This window comes from Vipera berus (assembly GCF_964194415.1).
Source record: "Vipera berus genome assembly, chromosome: 1".
Lineage (NCBI taxonomy): Eukaryota > Metazoa > Chordata > Lepidosauria > Squamata > Viperidae > Vipera > Vipera berus.
The window spans coordinates 305,998,012-306,015,031 of NC_138202.1; the positions used below are offsets into that span (position 1 = coordinate 305,998,012).

At 37.7% G+C, this 17,020-nt stretch overlaps 1 protein-coding gene across 1 annotated transcript in view; it reads left to right on the forward strand.

Moving 5' to 3' along the window:
* The window catches only part of LIN9 (lin-9 DREAM MuvB core complex component), a gene marked incomplete at its 5' end in the record, with an annotated part of 32,332 nt that overhangs the window by 10,188 nt on the left and 5,124 nt on the right, over positions 1 to 17,020 (forward strand). The window contains 10 exons of the mRNA XM_081312790.1: positions 1,853 to 1,957; positions 3,380 to 3,513; positions 4,260 to 4,385; positions 5,843 to 6,000; positions 6,883 to 7,016; positions 7,607 to 7,726; positions 7,874 to 7,972; positions 12,821 to 12,901; positions 15,910 to 16,035; positions 16,393 to 16,575. Coding sequence (XP_081168916.1) covers positions 1,853 to 1,957; positions 3,380 to 3,513; positions 4,260 to 4,385; positions 5,843 to 6,000; positions 6,883 to 7,016; positions 7,607 to 7,726; positions 7,874 to 7,972; positions 12,821 to 12,901; positions 15,910 to 16,035; positions 16,393 to 16,575 — 1,266 coding nt within the window. The remainder of the gene's footprint in view (positions 1 to 1,852; positions 1,958 to 3,379; positions 3,514 to 4,259; positions 4,386 to 5,842; positions 6,001 to 6,882; positions 7,017 to 7,606; positions 7,727 to 7,873; positions 7,973 to 12,820; positions 12,902 to 15,909; positions 16,036 to 16,392; positions 16,576 to 17,020) is intronic.

A 17,020-nucleotide genomic window follows, 5' to 3' on the forward strand; every position in this document is an offset into this window, starting at 1 on the left:
ACTCGGATGACTCAGACGAGGGGGAGGAGCGGGGTGTTGAAGACGAACTTGCTGATGATGGCTTGGAGGCTCCGCAGAGCCCCCAGCCAGGCCCCTCTTACTTGGTGGAGACTCAGCTGCGCGAGCCCGACAGTGCGGATGATGATGACCCACAGCTGGCCCTGTTCAAGGACGCCCGACGCAGGAGGCAGTCAAGTAGGAGCAAGCAGAGAAAGGCTGTGGGACTTCTCGGAAGGAGGCACAGGGAGGCCACGCCCTGAACTCTAATAAAGGGAGTGTTTGGGGAAGGGCTGGTTGCTGAAAGCAACCGCTCCGTTTGAGGATCAAAGCTCCGGTATCTTGTTTCATGTTTTGTTGTTTGTTTGTGTAATAAACTTGGCAGACGTTTTCCAGCCTCAGACGTTTTCCAGCCTCTGCCGTTTGTACAGGGGTTGCCTTTCTGCAAGGCCGGTAGCAGGCTGGTACAGAACACAAAGAACAAGTGGCAAATTATTTAGATTTGTCATATAGTAGCGATTTGTTTTGCCAAACCTGAATTAAATATGGCTTATTGTGTTGCAGCGTTTTTCATCACCCTATGTTGCCATCCCACATTGAATATTCAAGATTAAAAGTCTTCCATTTGATGAGAACAGATTATTCGGCACTAAGTCTTAATGATATTATGGATGGAATTCAAATGGTTTATATTGCATAGATGGAACTGCAGCAACCCTTCTTCATTCCCTTCTATTTCCATCAATAGTCTACTAGAGAAATACTATTCTCTCAAGTGGAAAGAGCATGAGCCCAGGGTTTCTCGTTAGATAATTGGTATCAACTATGCATCTAACAAGGGACACGGTGGCTCAGTGGGTTAGGACGCTGAGCTTGTCGATCAGAAGGTCGGCAGTTTGGCGGGTCGAATCCCAAGTGCCGCGAGTGAGTGCCTGTTACTCGTCCCAGCTTCTGCCCACCTAGCAGTTCGAAAGCACGTAAAAATGCAAGTAGAAAAATAGGGACCACTATGGTGGAAAGGTAACAGCGTTCCGTGCGCCTTTGGCATCTAGTCATGCCGGCCACATGACCACGGAGATGTCCTCGGACAAACGCTGGCTCTTCGGCTTTGAAACGGAGATGAGCTCCGGCCCCTAGAGTCGGAAACAACTAGCACGCATGTGCGGGGGAACCTTTACCTTTACCTTTATGCATCTAACACAGGGGTCTTCAAACTTGGCCCTTTTATGATTTGTGGACTTCAACTCTCAGAATTCCTCAGCCAGGCACGCTGGCTAAGGAATTCTGGGAGTTGAAGTCCACAAGTCATAAAAGGGCCAAGTTTGAAGACCCCTGATCTAACACAACAGACCCATAGGTATCAGTCTCAAGACTAATAATACTCCTTGATTCTAGATTTTCTTCTGGATTACTCCTCTATTGGTATTATGTCAGATAGCCAGATGGGCTTAATTCTCCTTCTTACCAACACTATAGATTGAAACTTGATTGCCAACGAGAGATAATCTTTAGAGAAGCTGTTGTCTCTTCAATTGCTTTATGAGGACTAAGTCCTCCTGCAAGTAAGAAGCTTTTTACTGATTTATGTATGTGAATATCAGAGAGTTTCATTATAAATTTGGCTACATGTACTTATAATTAGATCTCTGGATGTTCATCAGTGAATTCACCCATCCTGCCCTTTTTTCTCCTTTGATCTCAAATTATGTCCCTGTTGCTTTACATTAAGTTAGAGAAGGCTTTTTTTCTCTAGTAAAAAAATTATAAGGATCTTGCTATGCTGCAGGAACTGGTACTATGAAATCTCACAGTCTGCAAATCAAGTTTTTGTTTGGTTGTATTTTTTTGGTTGCAGCCTTTCAGAAATTCCAAACGAACTCGTTCCTTTTGTGAAGAAGATGAAAGACAAATGAATACAAGATCACCAAAAAGAAATCAGAGAGTTGGAATGGCGCCACAGGTATTCTTATATATGAAGCCATTCATATATAAGTAGGTTGCTTATTAACAAGTTTGTGAAACATAGAGCATACTTACCGTATATTAAAAACTTAGCGTCACTTTTTGCCAGTAGAAAAGGAATTTGCTGGTTCTACCTGTAATCCATTCCTTCCATTAAAAGTATGTTCTAAGATAATGATGGTGAACCTCTTGGGCTCAGAGTGTCAAAACTTTGGAAAATGCTTAACTTGACTCTGCTGACATGTCACACACACGCAACCCAAACAAAAGAGAAAGAATTCCTTACATACAGTATACACTCTTTAATAAAAAAAATGCAGTCTAATTGTGTATGATCCCCAGAATCTGTTGGATCTGCAGCATGCCTCTTACCCTCAAGCAATGTCCTCTTTCTCTTGACAGGTCCCTGTGACCCATCAGCCAAGGCAGCTCCAGGTCACACAAGACCGACCTTCTTGAAATGGCTTTGGAGAATATGCTCTTTTGCGATCTCTGCAGCCTTCAAAAACAGTGCAAAAGGATTCCTTGTTCTCACTGATTTTTTGTACGCTGTGCAATTTCTGGAGGCTGCGCAAGAGCACACCCCGTTCTTGTGCAGCCTCAGGAGCTTTGGAAAATTATGTGAGAATGAGGCAGGTTATTGGATGTTAGTGAATAATAGTGTGTCACCCAAAATGGTGTGGCGTGTCACTTTTCATGCGCATGACATAGGTTCAGCTTCACTGTTCTAAGGGCATGATACTCATTCCAAAGCAAGGGCATAGGGAGATTGGAAGAAGCTTTTCACTTTTCTTTCCTGATTGAGCCATCATTATATAACAATCTTCTATGGATAGATGAGCCTGTCCTTTTGTGGAAGTTACTAATTGGAGCTAACACTACATTGAGGTGTTAAAAAATATGTAAAAAAGCTATACATTTGCAGATTATTGTATTCTATATGGTAGATAAAATCCAAAAAAATGCAAACCTCTATTGATTATTATTTAGGGACGCGGTGGCTCAGTGGGTTAGGACGCTGAGCTTGTCGATCGGAAGGTCGGCAGTTTGGCGGGTCGAATCCCGAGTGCCGCGTAGCAGAGTGAGCGCCTGTTACTCGTCCCAGCTTCTGCCCACCTAGCAGTTCGAAAGCATGTAAAAATGCAAGTAGAAAAATAGGGACCACTACGGTGGGAAGGTAACAGCGTTCCGTGCGCCTTTGGCGTCTAGTCATGCCGGCCACATGACCACGGAGATGTCCTCGGACAAGCGCTGGCTCTTCGGCTATGAAACGGAGATGAGCACCGGCCCCTAGAGTCGGAAACGACTAGCACACATGTGCGGGGGAACCTTTACCTTTACCTTTATTGATTATTAATATTTCACTTTAAATGCTTAAATGTCATATATTAATAAGCCTCTGTTTATCTTTGTTACTTAGAAATTTACTGTAACAGTACCAACACCAGACAAAAAAGCATCACAAAAGATTGGTTTGCGGCTACGTAATTTACTCAAACTTCCTAAGGCCCACAAATGGTGTATATATGAATGGTTCTATTCAAATATAGATAAGTATGTATGACTTTTCATTTACTACTCAAAATTTAACTCATAGAAATATAGCAAAATATATTTGATGGTATTTAATATTGTTAAAACAACTTTGCTGGTAAACTTTAAATATTGTCAAAATAAAAAAATAAATAATAGAGAAAACTCTTATCAACCTCAATTTCTTGTGACTTCATAGTCATGTTTATGTTTCTTTCTTGACAGCAATCTGGAAATGTTTTTTCCCAGATCTAGAGGATACATTTTTGGCTTCTCAATCTAGCTGAATCTCTAGTATTCCCTGAACATGTGCCATCAAAGTACCGTTCAGACCCATATCTGCTTAGCTTCATAGCATAAGCAATTATATATTGTACCTTGAATTGATTTCTAACAGATAACAGCATGTACTGCATACAGTATCTAGTACAGTATATACGGAGGGAGGGAGGGAGGGAGGGAGGGAGAGAGAGAGAGAGAGAGAGAGAGAGAGAGAGAGAGAGAGAGAGAGAGAGAGAGAGAAAATATATGCATATAGGGGAAAATATAGTAAAATATTTTAACATTTTGTATCTAGTTATGAGTAATAATTATAAATTAAAGCTGATAAATATTACATTAAATTGGTAACTGTTCATTCCTCACAGATTTAAGAATCAAAATTTACTGTTAAGTTACACTTAATTTACATTTGCCTGAACATATTATTACATAATTCCCAAAAACATTTGTGCCTATAGTGACAGAATAACACTTGTGTTTAATAGGCCATTGTTTGAAGGAGATAACGACTTTTGTGTTTGCCTGAAAGAATCTTTTCCAAATCTGAAAACAAGGAAATTAACCAGAGTGGAATGGGGAAAAATTAGACGATTAATGGGAAAGCCCCGAAGGTAAAACCTTACTGTGTTTTGAAGAATTGGGTCTTTTAGGCTATGTTGTGTGTATGGTTGGTGACATTTACTTTTCCTTGATCTTTTCCTTTTAAAAAGTGCTGGATTGTTTTTAAAATACAGATTATGTTACGTAAATTTAGTTGAGAATGAAAAAATATGATTTATTAGGATTTTTATTAAAAAAAACCTGATTCATTTTTTTGTATCTAATAGAAAATTATATGATTTACAGCTGTTGCTATGTAAATGAGTCCAACAAAATTGGGTAATAAATTTTTAAAATTGGCCCATTGTGTCTTAAATTTAATATAATATACTGTATCCTTATCACAAAGCAGCATATACAATGCATTTCTTACCATAATCCCCTAGTTTCTCTGGGGCATAAAAATTATGCAGGTGAAAAATGCAATTCCTGATTAACACAATAACAAGTTATCCTACTTTGATTTTCCAAAATGGTAAAGTCATTTATTACTTGATGTCAGAGCACTTTGAGAATCAAAATAAAGAGCTCCTTCAGTGGATCTATTCTTAACCCTTGATCTTCTCAAAACTGTTTAGTAAGAGCATTCTGTATTTTGGAGTAGGTATCATTAACATGCTGATGACACCAGCTCTGTCATATAAAATACTTGAGTTGCAATCATATGTACATTTGCATAAGAATAAATCTCACTGAAGGCAGTAGGCAGTAAAGAAAATGTTTTTTCCAAAAAAAACTTTCAGTGCATAAAATTGATTTGTTAATTACTGAAATGAAAACATGATTCTCATAGCCTGTCAATAGTACTTTAGAAGCAAGCAACATGCAGCTGACTTCATCCTATGCTGTAGTCATGAGAATAGAATTACAGAAAAATCTAGAGAGCAACATGTTGCCTAGCCCTGATGCACTGTTATATAGCTATTACTGTACTGTTGTTTCTTTAATGCAGGGGTTTTCAACCTTGGCCCTTTTATGACTTGTGGACTTCAACTCTCAGAATTCCTCAGCCAGGCACCCTGGCTGAGGAATTCTGAGAGTTGAAATCCATAAGTCATAAAAGGGCCAACGTTGAAGATCCCTGCTTTAATGGGTGAATTTGTTTTTGGCGGGCTTGGATTTTCCTTTTTCCCATTGCTTAATATAAATATTTGGCTCTTGTCCTTCAGGAAACAGTTCATGCTGCTTTACTTAGAGAGTATTTCCACGTGTAAATATTTCATAAAAACATTTTACCGCATTTCTAGAGCAGGGGTGTCAAACTGCTGGCCCACGGGCCAGACGTGTCACAAGGAAACCGCGCCCTCCCCCTTGCCGGTAATGGGGGAAAAGTTCCAATATGTCACGCAACGTCACATGATGTCATAAGTTTGACATGTCTGTTCAAGAGGACCAACTGCAGGATTTGACATACTTGTGCATGAGCACAGATGAAGAAAATCAGAATATTTTCACTTTCTGTTTGCAGATGTTCTTCTGCATTCTTTGAAGAGGAAAGGTCAGCATTAAAACAGAAACGGCAAAAAATTAGATTACTGCAACAACGAAAGGTGGCAGATATATCTCAATTTAAAGATCTTCCAGAAGAAATTCCATTGCCATTAGTAATAGGCACAAAAGTTACAGGTAATTTTATTGCTTTTACATGAAGCCTTTTTTTTACTGATGTTGAGTTTTACTGATCTAGCATAGTTTGAAAATAACCTTCCTTTTTGCATATACTGTACTAGTTGCATCCATCCATAATAAGATATTCTAGCTGATTTAAATATTTCAAGTCTAAAACAATTCAGCTTATTGTAAAATACATGAAAATAGTACTTTAAAATTTTCCATCATTGACAGGAACCCTATCTTGAAATCAGATGCTTATGTCCACAGTATGTTTATTATTTTTGTAGTTGGTGTCTTTCATTGTTTTATTTTTCTGAGCAGCCAAACTGTATTTAATCTGTTTCTAATAGTTAATACAATTTGACTGATTGTCATGATGATCATCCTGGGTGCATCCATCCCCACTGATACCCAGCGCTATTGCAATCAGCTTTCTAGAATGAAGTTATCTCAACATCATCCAGCATTATCGAGCAGCATTAGTACCATTTTGTTTTAACTGCTTACCATTTTGAGTTTTGACTTCTTTTTACAGTATGTACCATGAATAGGCATTGTTCTGAAAATCTAACCTAACTTTTTATAATTTTGTGAGGATAGGCATTCACATCATGCGAGCAATGCTAAATAAAATCACAGGCTTCAGAGATGCTCTCTAAAATTAGAGCTACCTTTCTGAATCCTCTCACTTGGAAATAAGTTAAATTATTATTTTTAAATAGACAAATGCTAAAAAAATGAAGCCTACTTAGTTTTATTACTATAGTGATAACAGAATTCAAATCTCCTAGCACAGAATTTGGAAAGCTAAATTGACCCTGGAATTTAAATTTCGTCATTGCCTAGCAGCCTTACTGTAATTTTCTCCAATTAATAATGTGATATTGATCATAGCGCGGTTACGTGGTTCCCATGATGGACTCTTCACTGGACAGATTGATGCTGTTGACACTCTTAATGCTACTTACAGAGTAACCTTTGAGAGGACAGGACTTGGGACACACACAATCCCAGATTATGAAGTCCTCGTAAGTATTTTATTTTCATTTTTAAAGAGCTAGAATATGAAAACATATTCATGCAAGATAATTCAGGGATGAAAAGATACAGTACCAATACTGTCAACTTTATCAAAGTTTCTAAAATATGCTTGGTACTCTTGAAACACTACTAAAACTTCATCATTCCATTAGCTACAGGTAGTCCTTAACTTACAGCATTCCTTTAGGGACCAAAATTAAAATGGCACTGGAAAAATAACCCATGACCTTTTTTGCACTTACAAATGTTGCAGTATCTCCATGATCATGTGATCAAAATTCGGATGTTTGGCAACTGACATATATTTCTGACAGTTGCAGTATCTTGGAGTCATGTGATCACTTTTGGAGATCTGACAAACAAAGTCAATGGGGAAACCAGAATCACAACCATATTACTAACTTAACAACTGCAGTTATTCATTTAACAACTGTAACAAGAAAAGTCATAAAATGGGGCAAAACTCACTTAACTGTGCTGCTGAGCAACAGGAATTTTTGGCTCAATTGTGGTCATAGGTAGAGAACTACCTGTATATAAAATCATTTTTAATTTATTTTTACCTTCATAACTTCAGAGTAACGAACCTCATGATACCATGCCAATTGCTGCCTTTGGACAAAAGCAACGACCTTCTAGATATATTATGACACCTCCCCAATTACATTATACACCTTCCCTTCAGTCACCAATTACAGTAAGTGATGTAAATTTAAATTTTGCTTCATTTACTAATTAGCTGAATTTTTAAAGACAAAATTAATAGTTCAAAACATTCTAAAGTTTAAAGTGATTTTTTTAAAAAAAAGACAAATTATTAAATGCAACCTTTTTTCTTTTGTAGGACAGTGATCCTTTATTAGGATCTTCTTGGAAAAACAAAATTTCAGGTTCAGATAGTGAAACATTAGGTGGCTTTCCAATAGAATTCCTTATCCAAGTGGTAAGTCTCAATGTTTTTCAGTTTTACCTGTATTGATGGACTGAAACTTTTTGTTCAGGGATGATAAACGTCTGCTATTAAAAGTAATCGATCCTTCTTATGTATAATATTAGAGAGCGATGTTTGTGAGAAATCATTATTTTGTCCAAAATATAAAACATCCAGATATTTGGTCTGTATTATGAAAAGTAAAAATAAATATTTATAAAAATAAGTTTTAATTTTAAGTCAAATTTTCAAATGTATGTTTATAATATTTGTACTAATAAAAATGTTCAAATCAAAGGTTGCATGGACTTTCACAAGGATTTGTTGCAGGCCAAAGGAACTGTTGATTCCTAATAGCTCTTTCTCCTAAAAGGTTAGTTTACTATTCTGCAATCAGTTGTGAAAGTTCTGTCTATTTCAAAAAAAGCAAGTCATAAAGCATGAGATGTGCTTTTAAGAACTACTTTCACAGTCTGAATTGTGGCCAGTAGAAAGCCTAGGGACTTTAGTTCATCAAATTAAGTCACAATTAAGATTTGTAAGTATGGTTTATTTTATATTTGAATTGATTAACCATAATTTGAAGTCACCTGTTCAATCTGTAGCCTCTACACATAGTTTAAAGAGCATTGTTTAATATGATGTAAAACCAAGGAGATTCTATATCAGAGGTTCAAGACCACTTTTAGTCATGGAAATTCAGTGGGCAACTTACCTGTTCAATCTGTAGCCTCTACACATAGTTTAAAGAGCATTGTTTAATATGATGTAAAACCAAGGAGATTCTATATCAGAGGTTCAAGACCACTTTTAGTCATGGAAATTCAGTGGGTGACTTACTCTCTGCTCAAGAAGCTATCATGCACAGTATCTCCTGTTGCTGGGGGGAAATGGAGCTGAGAAGTTATGTTTACTGTCTTGAGCTCCTAGAGGAAATGTACTTCTAAAAATACTCCACAATCTAAAAGGAAAATCAAATGAAGTGAGACGTTTTTGTTTCATACTGCTTAAATCTTCATATTTCATTTCCATCCATTTTGATAAATTACATGAAGGGGACTCAACCATCAGCAGAGATACTCTTCTTCATATGGATCTTCCTCTTAACATGGATAACACGAGATTTTTACGTGTCTTGTCTATCCATTCTTTGTGCATTTGAGACAGATTGAAATCTCTGTGGAGAGAAATAATATCACATTTGTGTCTAGATCGCCATATTGTGGCTAAACATTTCTCCCAGTGCCAATTTTCTAGAGCAGATAGAATGGAAATATATATTATTTTATTTTACAGCTTCCATTATACAGTGTTAATCATAGTCAGGAGGAAGAAACCAATGGTCAAGTTTCTACTTCCTACTGCTCAAGGCTCAATCCATCCTCTACCTTGTTAGTTAATATAATTAATAATGTCCTTATTAATTCATTCTGGTACCATCTAGATTAGAGGTCACCAACCTTTTTTGGTTGGCGGACCAGAGGGGAAGGGAGGGGCAAGCATTTTACACACGCACATGCAAGGAGCTGCAAGCACGTGTGCGACACAAACAGGGCAGGCCTAGTCCCTGCGTGATACTCCCTAGCCCTGCCCCGTTCTTGTACAGTGCCCACTTTTATGCCCCGCAGCACGGCAGCAACCTGTTTTCCTTCCCTACGGTGTGGCAGCATCCCATTTTCACGCCCCGAGGTGCAGCGGTGAGCCGTTTTCACACACCCCAGCACGGTGGCAACCTGTTTTTGCGCCCAAGGCACAGCGGTAGCCCATTTTCACGCCCTGCAGCACGGCAGCCTGTTTTTGCACCCTGGGCCGTGGCCCACAGGTTGGGGACCCCTGATCTAGATGTTTTGAAGTATAAATCATGTAATTCAGAGTCAGCATGCAAGCTGTTTTGCTGGTTGGAGAATAAAAGTTATCCTTACACATTTGAAGAATATTTTTATTTATTTTTTTTTAATTCCATTTACCGTATATACTTGAGTATAAGCCGACTCGAGTATAAGCCGAGACCCCCAATTTCACCCCCAAAAACTGGGAAAAGTTGTTGACTCGAGTATAAGCCGATCCGCCGTTCTGCATGCCTCGGAGGCTGGATCCGCGCTCTGCAAGCCTCTGGGATCCTGGGAGGCCTAATGCAAGCACCAGCCCGCCTGCCTCAGGTCTCCCCCACCCCCAGATACTGGGCTTCAGCACAGCTGGCTGTCTTGCCAAAGAGAAACATCTGGGAAGGAAAACCCTGTCTTACCTCTTTCCCAATTCTGCCTCTGCCCTTCCTCCTACCAAGGTGTTCTGGGACTAGTTCCCTAGCCTTTTGGAGCTTTTGGTGTTCGCCCATCAGCTGTCTACGGGGAGGCAACAAAGCTGCCTCTCTAGGCTTTGAGAAAAGGCCCCTTGCACAAAAGGCAGCTTCAGGACGAGCTTCCAAAAACCCTTTCCTTCCTTAACGCCCTCCCCACCTTCCCCCAGAAAGCCATATTTCTTTTTTTTTATTGAAAATTTTTATTGAAGTTACAATATTATCCCCTCCCCAACCCACCCCAGAACCCCTCCCCCTCCCCCATATTTCTTCAATAACAAAAACATAAAAAGCTGGTTGGGATGTACTCGCTGATTTCCCCCCCCCCCCTTTTTTTAGATGCTAAAACTAAACTCTCCCTCTGCCTTCCAACCAATATCCCTTTTTAAAATCTTACCTTGGCTCCAGATGGAAGAGTAGAGGAACTAAGCTAGTAAGGAGAGAATTTTTTTCTGCAACTTTTTACTCCTGAAGTAGTAGTAGTAGTAATAGTAGTAGTAGGAATAATAATAATAAATCCCTAAAAGTTGTGCCAGAAAATGGAGGACGCTGGGTCTTTGCAAGTTTTAGCTGTCTGTCAGACTGCCTGAAAAGGGCGGCCTTCAGGCAGCCAGGCGGACAGCTAAAGCTTGCAAAGACCCAGCGTCCTCCATTTTCTGGCATAACCTTCGGAGATTACTTTAAAAAAAAAAAACAAAAAAAACCTTCAGAGGAAAAACAGCTGCAGAAACATTTTGTCTCCTTGCTGGCTTGGTTCATCTACTCTTCAGCCAGGAGGGAGTCCAAGGCCTAGAGAAGGAGAGCTTTGCAGCATCCCTATGGACAGCTGATGGGCAGACAGCTGAAAGAAGCAGGCAGGCAGGGCGCGGAGGAACGGAGACCTGCAGGTCTCGGACTGCGGTGGCTTGGGAGAGGTGCGCGCGATCCCGGAAGCACCAAAGCCTCGGCCGCGCACAAGTCCTCGGTAAGTTTTTTTTGTTGACTGGAGTATAAGCCGAAGTGGAATTTTTCAGCCCAAAAAGTGGGCTGAAAAATTCGGCTTATACTCAAGTATATACGGTATATCCTGCCCTTCTCCGAAGACTCAGGGCGGCTTACAAGCTTAGCAGTAGCCTTCATTCTATGTATATGCCTGCTTATTAGGGCTTTCACACACACACCCCCAAGCGGCATTATTACAAAGTAAGCTTAATTGCCCCCAACAATCTGGGTCCTCATTTTACCTACCTCGGAAGGATAGAAGGCTGAGTCAACCTTGAGCCTGGTGGGATGCAAACCTGCACTAATTGCAGGCAGCTGGTGTTACTTAAGGAGGCATTAGCCCACTACTCCACGTATATTATGCAATAGTACGTAAAGCCATCCTTAGTATGTAACTCAAAGGGTGATTTCACAGAGTATGCTAGATTCTGCTAAAATGAAGTTGGGTAGATTGCAGTTTAGTTTATTGTAGGAGCCCAGCCATTCTCTTAGCATGTTATGGGAACTAGGTGATTATATTAAGCTATTGGAATTGGCAGTTCTGCTGTTAAGCAAAGCAGTCATTAACTGGGAGATTGCCTGTCTGCAACTGTGTTTTCCTTTCCCCCAACTCCCTCTGTTTAGAGTTCTCATCTTGGTACTGGGATAATTAAGAAGGGAATTTATGTTTGTATTTACATTAATTAGAGAGGAAGGGATCACAGAGTAAGCAAGCATACAATGGGAAGTACAGGTTGAAAGGAATGCACTGGTGCCAACAGCCCCGAGTATGAGGTTGGGAGCCATGAGAGTGCTCATCACACAGCCAATATATTATCCATTGTGTGCCTTGTTATTCTCTTGTAACTCCCTTGTTCTCCAATCTCTCTGCTGTGCAACAGTGGGGAGAAAAAAAATAATGTACAGGACAATGCGCACTCACTTTAATGGTGATCATGTGACTAAGAGAGTGCAAAGGTCATAAATGTGGGCATTGGTTGCAAAGTTATTTTTTTTAGCACCATTGTAACTTTGGTCACTGAACAAGGCAATTGGTAACCAAAGTGTTCCTATAAAACAAACTTAAGGTTGCTAATCAAGCAAATGTTATTATGTGGGTAGATTCAATATACAGCATTCTTGGATGATCTAAAGCAGACATGTCAAACTCACGATGTCACATGATGTCGCGCAACGTATACGGACGGTTTTGCCATTGCCAGCAATGGGGTGGGTGCGGCTTCTGGATGACGCATCTGGCCCATGGGCCAGCAGTTTGACACCCCTGATCTAAAGAGATGTCAAAAAACAAAATGAAAAATAATGTTTGCTACATTTGGCACAGAGGTAAGATCTTCCAGGCAGAGAGATTCAACCAATCACTAAAATTGCACTTATTTGGAGATGTGTTAATAAAATTGGCTGTAGCAGACTTAATGCATCAAGCTTCAAATGGTATATTTGTGCTATGAATTTTAAATATTTAATATATTATCTAGTATTGGTTTTTAATACAGACCTATCTAGACTAACATTAGATTACTAACTTCCAATTTCTATGATATATGGAAAATATATTATACTCTTTTCTCTGTTTTCCTCAGACCAGATTATCAAAAATTCTTATGATCAAGAAAGAACATATCAAGCAGTTAAGGGAGATGAATACAGAAGCAGAAAAATTGGTAAATATATGCCCTTGTTTCAGTGGTCATTATTATATCAATTTGTGATCCCGCTATGTACTAGTCTTTTTTTTTCACATGTTGCAGACATGCTCTAAGGCTGCAGGGATAGTAACCATTTGTTCCATTAGTGCAGTGTTTCTTAAAATGTGGTCGTAGAACTCCTGGATTTCTGAAGACCCTTTTAGGGGACTGCAAAATCACAAGTTATTTATCAGTCCAAGTTGAAAAATAATACAATATTGGATTTCTGGGGAAGAAATTGTGAACTGAAGCAGATCCAATGATCGTGGTGGAATGAAGAGTCAGCATGTAGACCGGCTGTTTGTACTTCCCCTCCAAATAAGGAGCAAGAGATCACTCAAAAGGCACCGTACACTTGCTCTCCACAAGCAGACTGCAAAACAACATTCTCCAACAGGGTTAGAGCACTGGGAAACTAGGGAATACCCAATTTGTTAAACCACAGTCAGCAAATTCGAAAGTACATCATTTTTTAATCATGTCTGGAAGTTGCTTGTTCGCTGGTTTTCAGTTATTAGGAATATTTGAGTTGAGTTGAGTCATTTAATCCTTAATAAAATAAAGTTTCAAATACAAGTTTAAAGACTTAAAAAAATTAATAAGCAGCAAAAAAAAATCCTTTGAATTTGGAAAGTTACAAACAAACTAAGAGTCCAAATATATTTGAAATAATATTTTGAAATTACAAGAATCCTTGCTATAGAAAATTCTGCTACTTTGAATTTTCTTTTTAAAAAATACATGATAGAATGAGATATTGAAAGGTAGACATTAAAGGGAACCAGAAGGAACTAAAGATTACAATTAAATGTGAACATTTAAATTTGACTTACTAATACAGAATAAAGCAAACTATTTTAACATTGAACATATTGAAGCATATTTTGAACAATAGACCCAGAAATTAATTTAAGGGTGTCTGTCTTTATAGATGGACTTTGTTTCCAAGATGTTACGAAAAAACAAAATTGACAAAATTGAGACTGACCTGATAGTGGATTTAAAAATGATAGGCTACAAGAATGATAGGGGAAAAGATCTATACTGGACATGCGAAAGAAATTGGCTGATGTCCTAAAAATTAAAAGTGTACAAATAACAAACCAAGAGAGTTACTTGGATATGTTGGATTCATAAAAGGCTTTGAAGAATTTTGTGAGAGGGTACAAAGAAAAAAATGAAAAGAAATAAAGTTCTAGAACATTACTTAAAGGGACTACGGATTGAGATTGTTAAAAAAGGAAGGAATAAATAGTTTGTTTATTTGATCAAGGCTAAAATAGGTTTCTTGTTATCTCTGGTAAACCTTAAAGATTTTGCTGAAACACTAAGGCCTTAAAGATCTGTTTATTAACGAGGTGGGAAGAAAAGATCATTTGTTATGTTTTAAGAGAAAATAAAAATGTTTTTACTTGTCATAAAGGGGAAGTCTTGGTGGAGCAGTGGGCTAATGCCTTCTTAAGTAACACCAGCCGCCTGCAATTAGTGCAGGTTCGCATCCCACCAGGCTCAAGGTTGACTCAGCCTTCCCTCCTTCCGAGGTAGGTAAAATGAGGACCCAGATTGTTGGGGGCAATTGTAATAATGCCGCTTGGGGTGTGTGTGAAAGCCCTAATAAGCAGGCATATACATAGAATGAAGGCTACTGCTAAGCTTGTAAGCCGCCCTGAGTCTTCGGAGAAGGGCGGGATATAAATGGAATTAAAATAAAATAAATATAAATATATATTTTCCTATATTTTTTCTTTTCTATTTTTCTATTTTCTTTCCTGCATGTTTCATTTTTTATTTTTATTCTTTAAAATAAATATAATTCTTATTTTATCCATAATTTTTAAAATTGGAAAGGGGTCTCAAGAGAAGTTTAAGAAACAGGGCACTAGTGGCTGCCATCCTGGCGGCAGAGGAATATAACTCGATACAGCTTACATAATAAATATTTGCTTATCATAAAAATACTTTCAGGTCAAAAAGGTAACTTGTGACTTGTAGATTTAAGAACCCATGAGTCTATGTTCCTTCCTCTATAAGCCTTTAAAGTTCATTCTCTTTTTTTCTAACACTTTAAAGCATTGAATTGCTTAATATTTTCATATGCGGAATAAATTTGTATTAGTTTTCACTACTATCAAACTAGTAGGAAATTTGTTTCAAGCAAGAGTGGAAATATTAACTTTAATAAAGTGATTAATATTTATGACTGAACTTGTCAGTAGGCAGCAAAATATACACAGGCTTCATTGGTTTTTATTAAAAGAGTGGCAGTTTGCTGTACAATATACAATGCAATATCAAATGGAAATAATATTAGTGTAAAGTTTAGAAAACAATGGGTTTCAGGAATTGTACCATTTTAAAATATAGTTTAAGAAAGTACATGGTAAACCTAAGGAAGTCATGTGAAAAAATTTCTAATCTAATGCATCTTGAATAAGGTGCACTTCCTTGATTATAACTCTTTACTGCCAATTAGATTTTTGCATATTATTTATTTAGTCAGTTAACTTAGCCACCACTTTACAGATGATTCAGGGTAGTATACAATTAAAACAACAGTAACAGTAGAAAAATATAAACAACCATAAAATATAATAAGCCTCATTATATGTTCTGGAGTTTACAGATGCATGCATAGGATTGCAATCTTAGTTAGTTTGAACTTAAACATACATGAATTGGTTACTAGCCTAATTGGTACACAAAAGAATATCAGCTATTTAAAACTATGTTCAAATAATTTAGGGATTAACTATTAGCAATAATTTAATAAGAGGATTCTTAGTTCATCAAATAAGTTTAAAATAAATTTGCATATTTTTTTACAAGAGATAGATAAAGCAGAAATATACTTAGAAGAACTAGTATTTGCTCACGTTTAAATGTTAGGAAACAAAAATTATAGACTGATTTGTGTTTTAAAAATCTGAACATTGTACAGATCATGCTCTTAATGTCTTTAACATTTTATTTTATATATTTTCTAGAAATCCTATTCTATGCCTATTGGTATTGAATTTCAGAGAAGATATGCAACTATTGTTTTAGATCTTGAACAGCTGAATAAGGATCTAAATAAAGTTTTACATAAAGTTCAGCAGTATTGTTATGAGGTAAGTGTTTTGCTAGTTTCATGTTTCAGTAACTAGGAGAAGCTACAGGTTCTTTTGAATATCTTCAGAATGATATGCATTACCAATATTTATGCATTACTGATATTTCTTCTATGCTGCCACATAAACATAGAAGTCATTTTTCATTTCTGTTTGATGTAGCTTGATAAAATAATTAACTGGTATCTGCAGGTGACTGAAGAAATAGGATAAGCTACTCACAAATAAAAAGCTGATAAGATACAATGCTGTAGTTTTGAAATGTCAGTGTCTGTCCTAGAAAATATAGTGTAAATGAGCATTTGGAATACTGGCTCTTAAAATTGACTCAGTTCTCAATTCCTTATTTTGTTCCAGCTTGCTCCAGAACAAGGTCTCCAGCCCTCAGACCATCCCACAGATCTGAGGCGAAGATGTGAGGAAGAAGCTCAGGAGATTGTCAGACAATCAAATACGTCAACAACTGGACAACCTTGTGTTCAAAATGAAAATCTGACAGAACTGATTGCTAGACTCACAGCAATATTACTGCAGATTAAGGTAAATTCATTAAGGAAAATGAGAACACTTAATTAGCCTTCAGTGTACAACCATTTGTTTAATGACTATTTGTATTTGCAGTGGTCTTGGAAAAAGTGACTTATGACCTGTACTCACACTTACGACAATCATACCACTCCTGTGGTCACATGATCACAATTTGGGTACTTGGCAATTGACACATATGTCAGCTGGTTGCAGCATCTTAGTCACATAATCATGATTTGTGACTTTTTGTGCCAATTTCTGATTAAAAAAATGCCCATTGGGGAAGTTGGATTTGCTTAACAACTGCATGATTTTCTTAATGAACACTATAAAAAATATAAGATTGGATCCAACTTACCTTATGACTGCAATGAGTTACAACAGAAATTTCAGTCCCAATTGTGGTTATAAGTCAAGGACTACCTTTAATTTGAGAAATACATTCTGCCACTTTGGG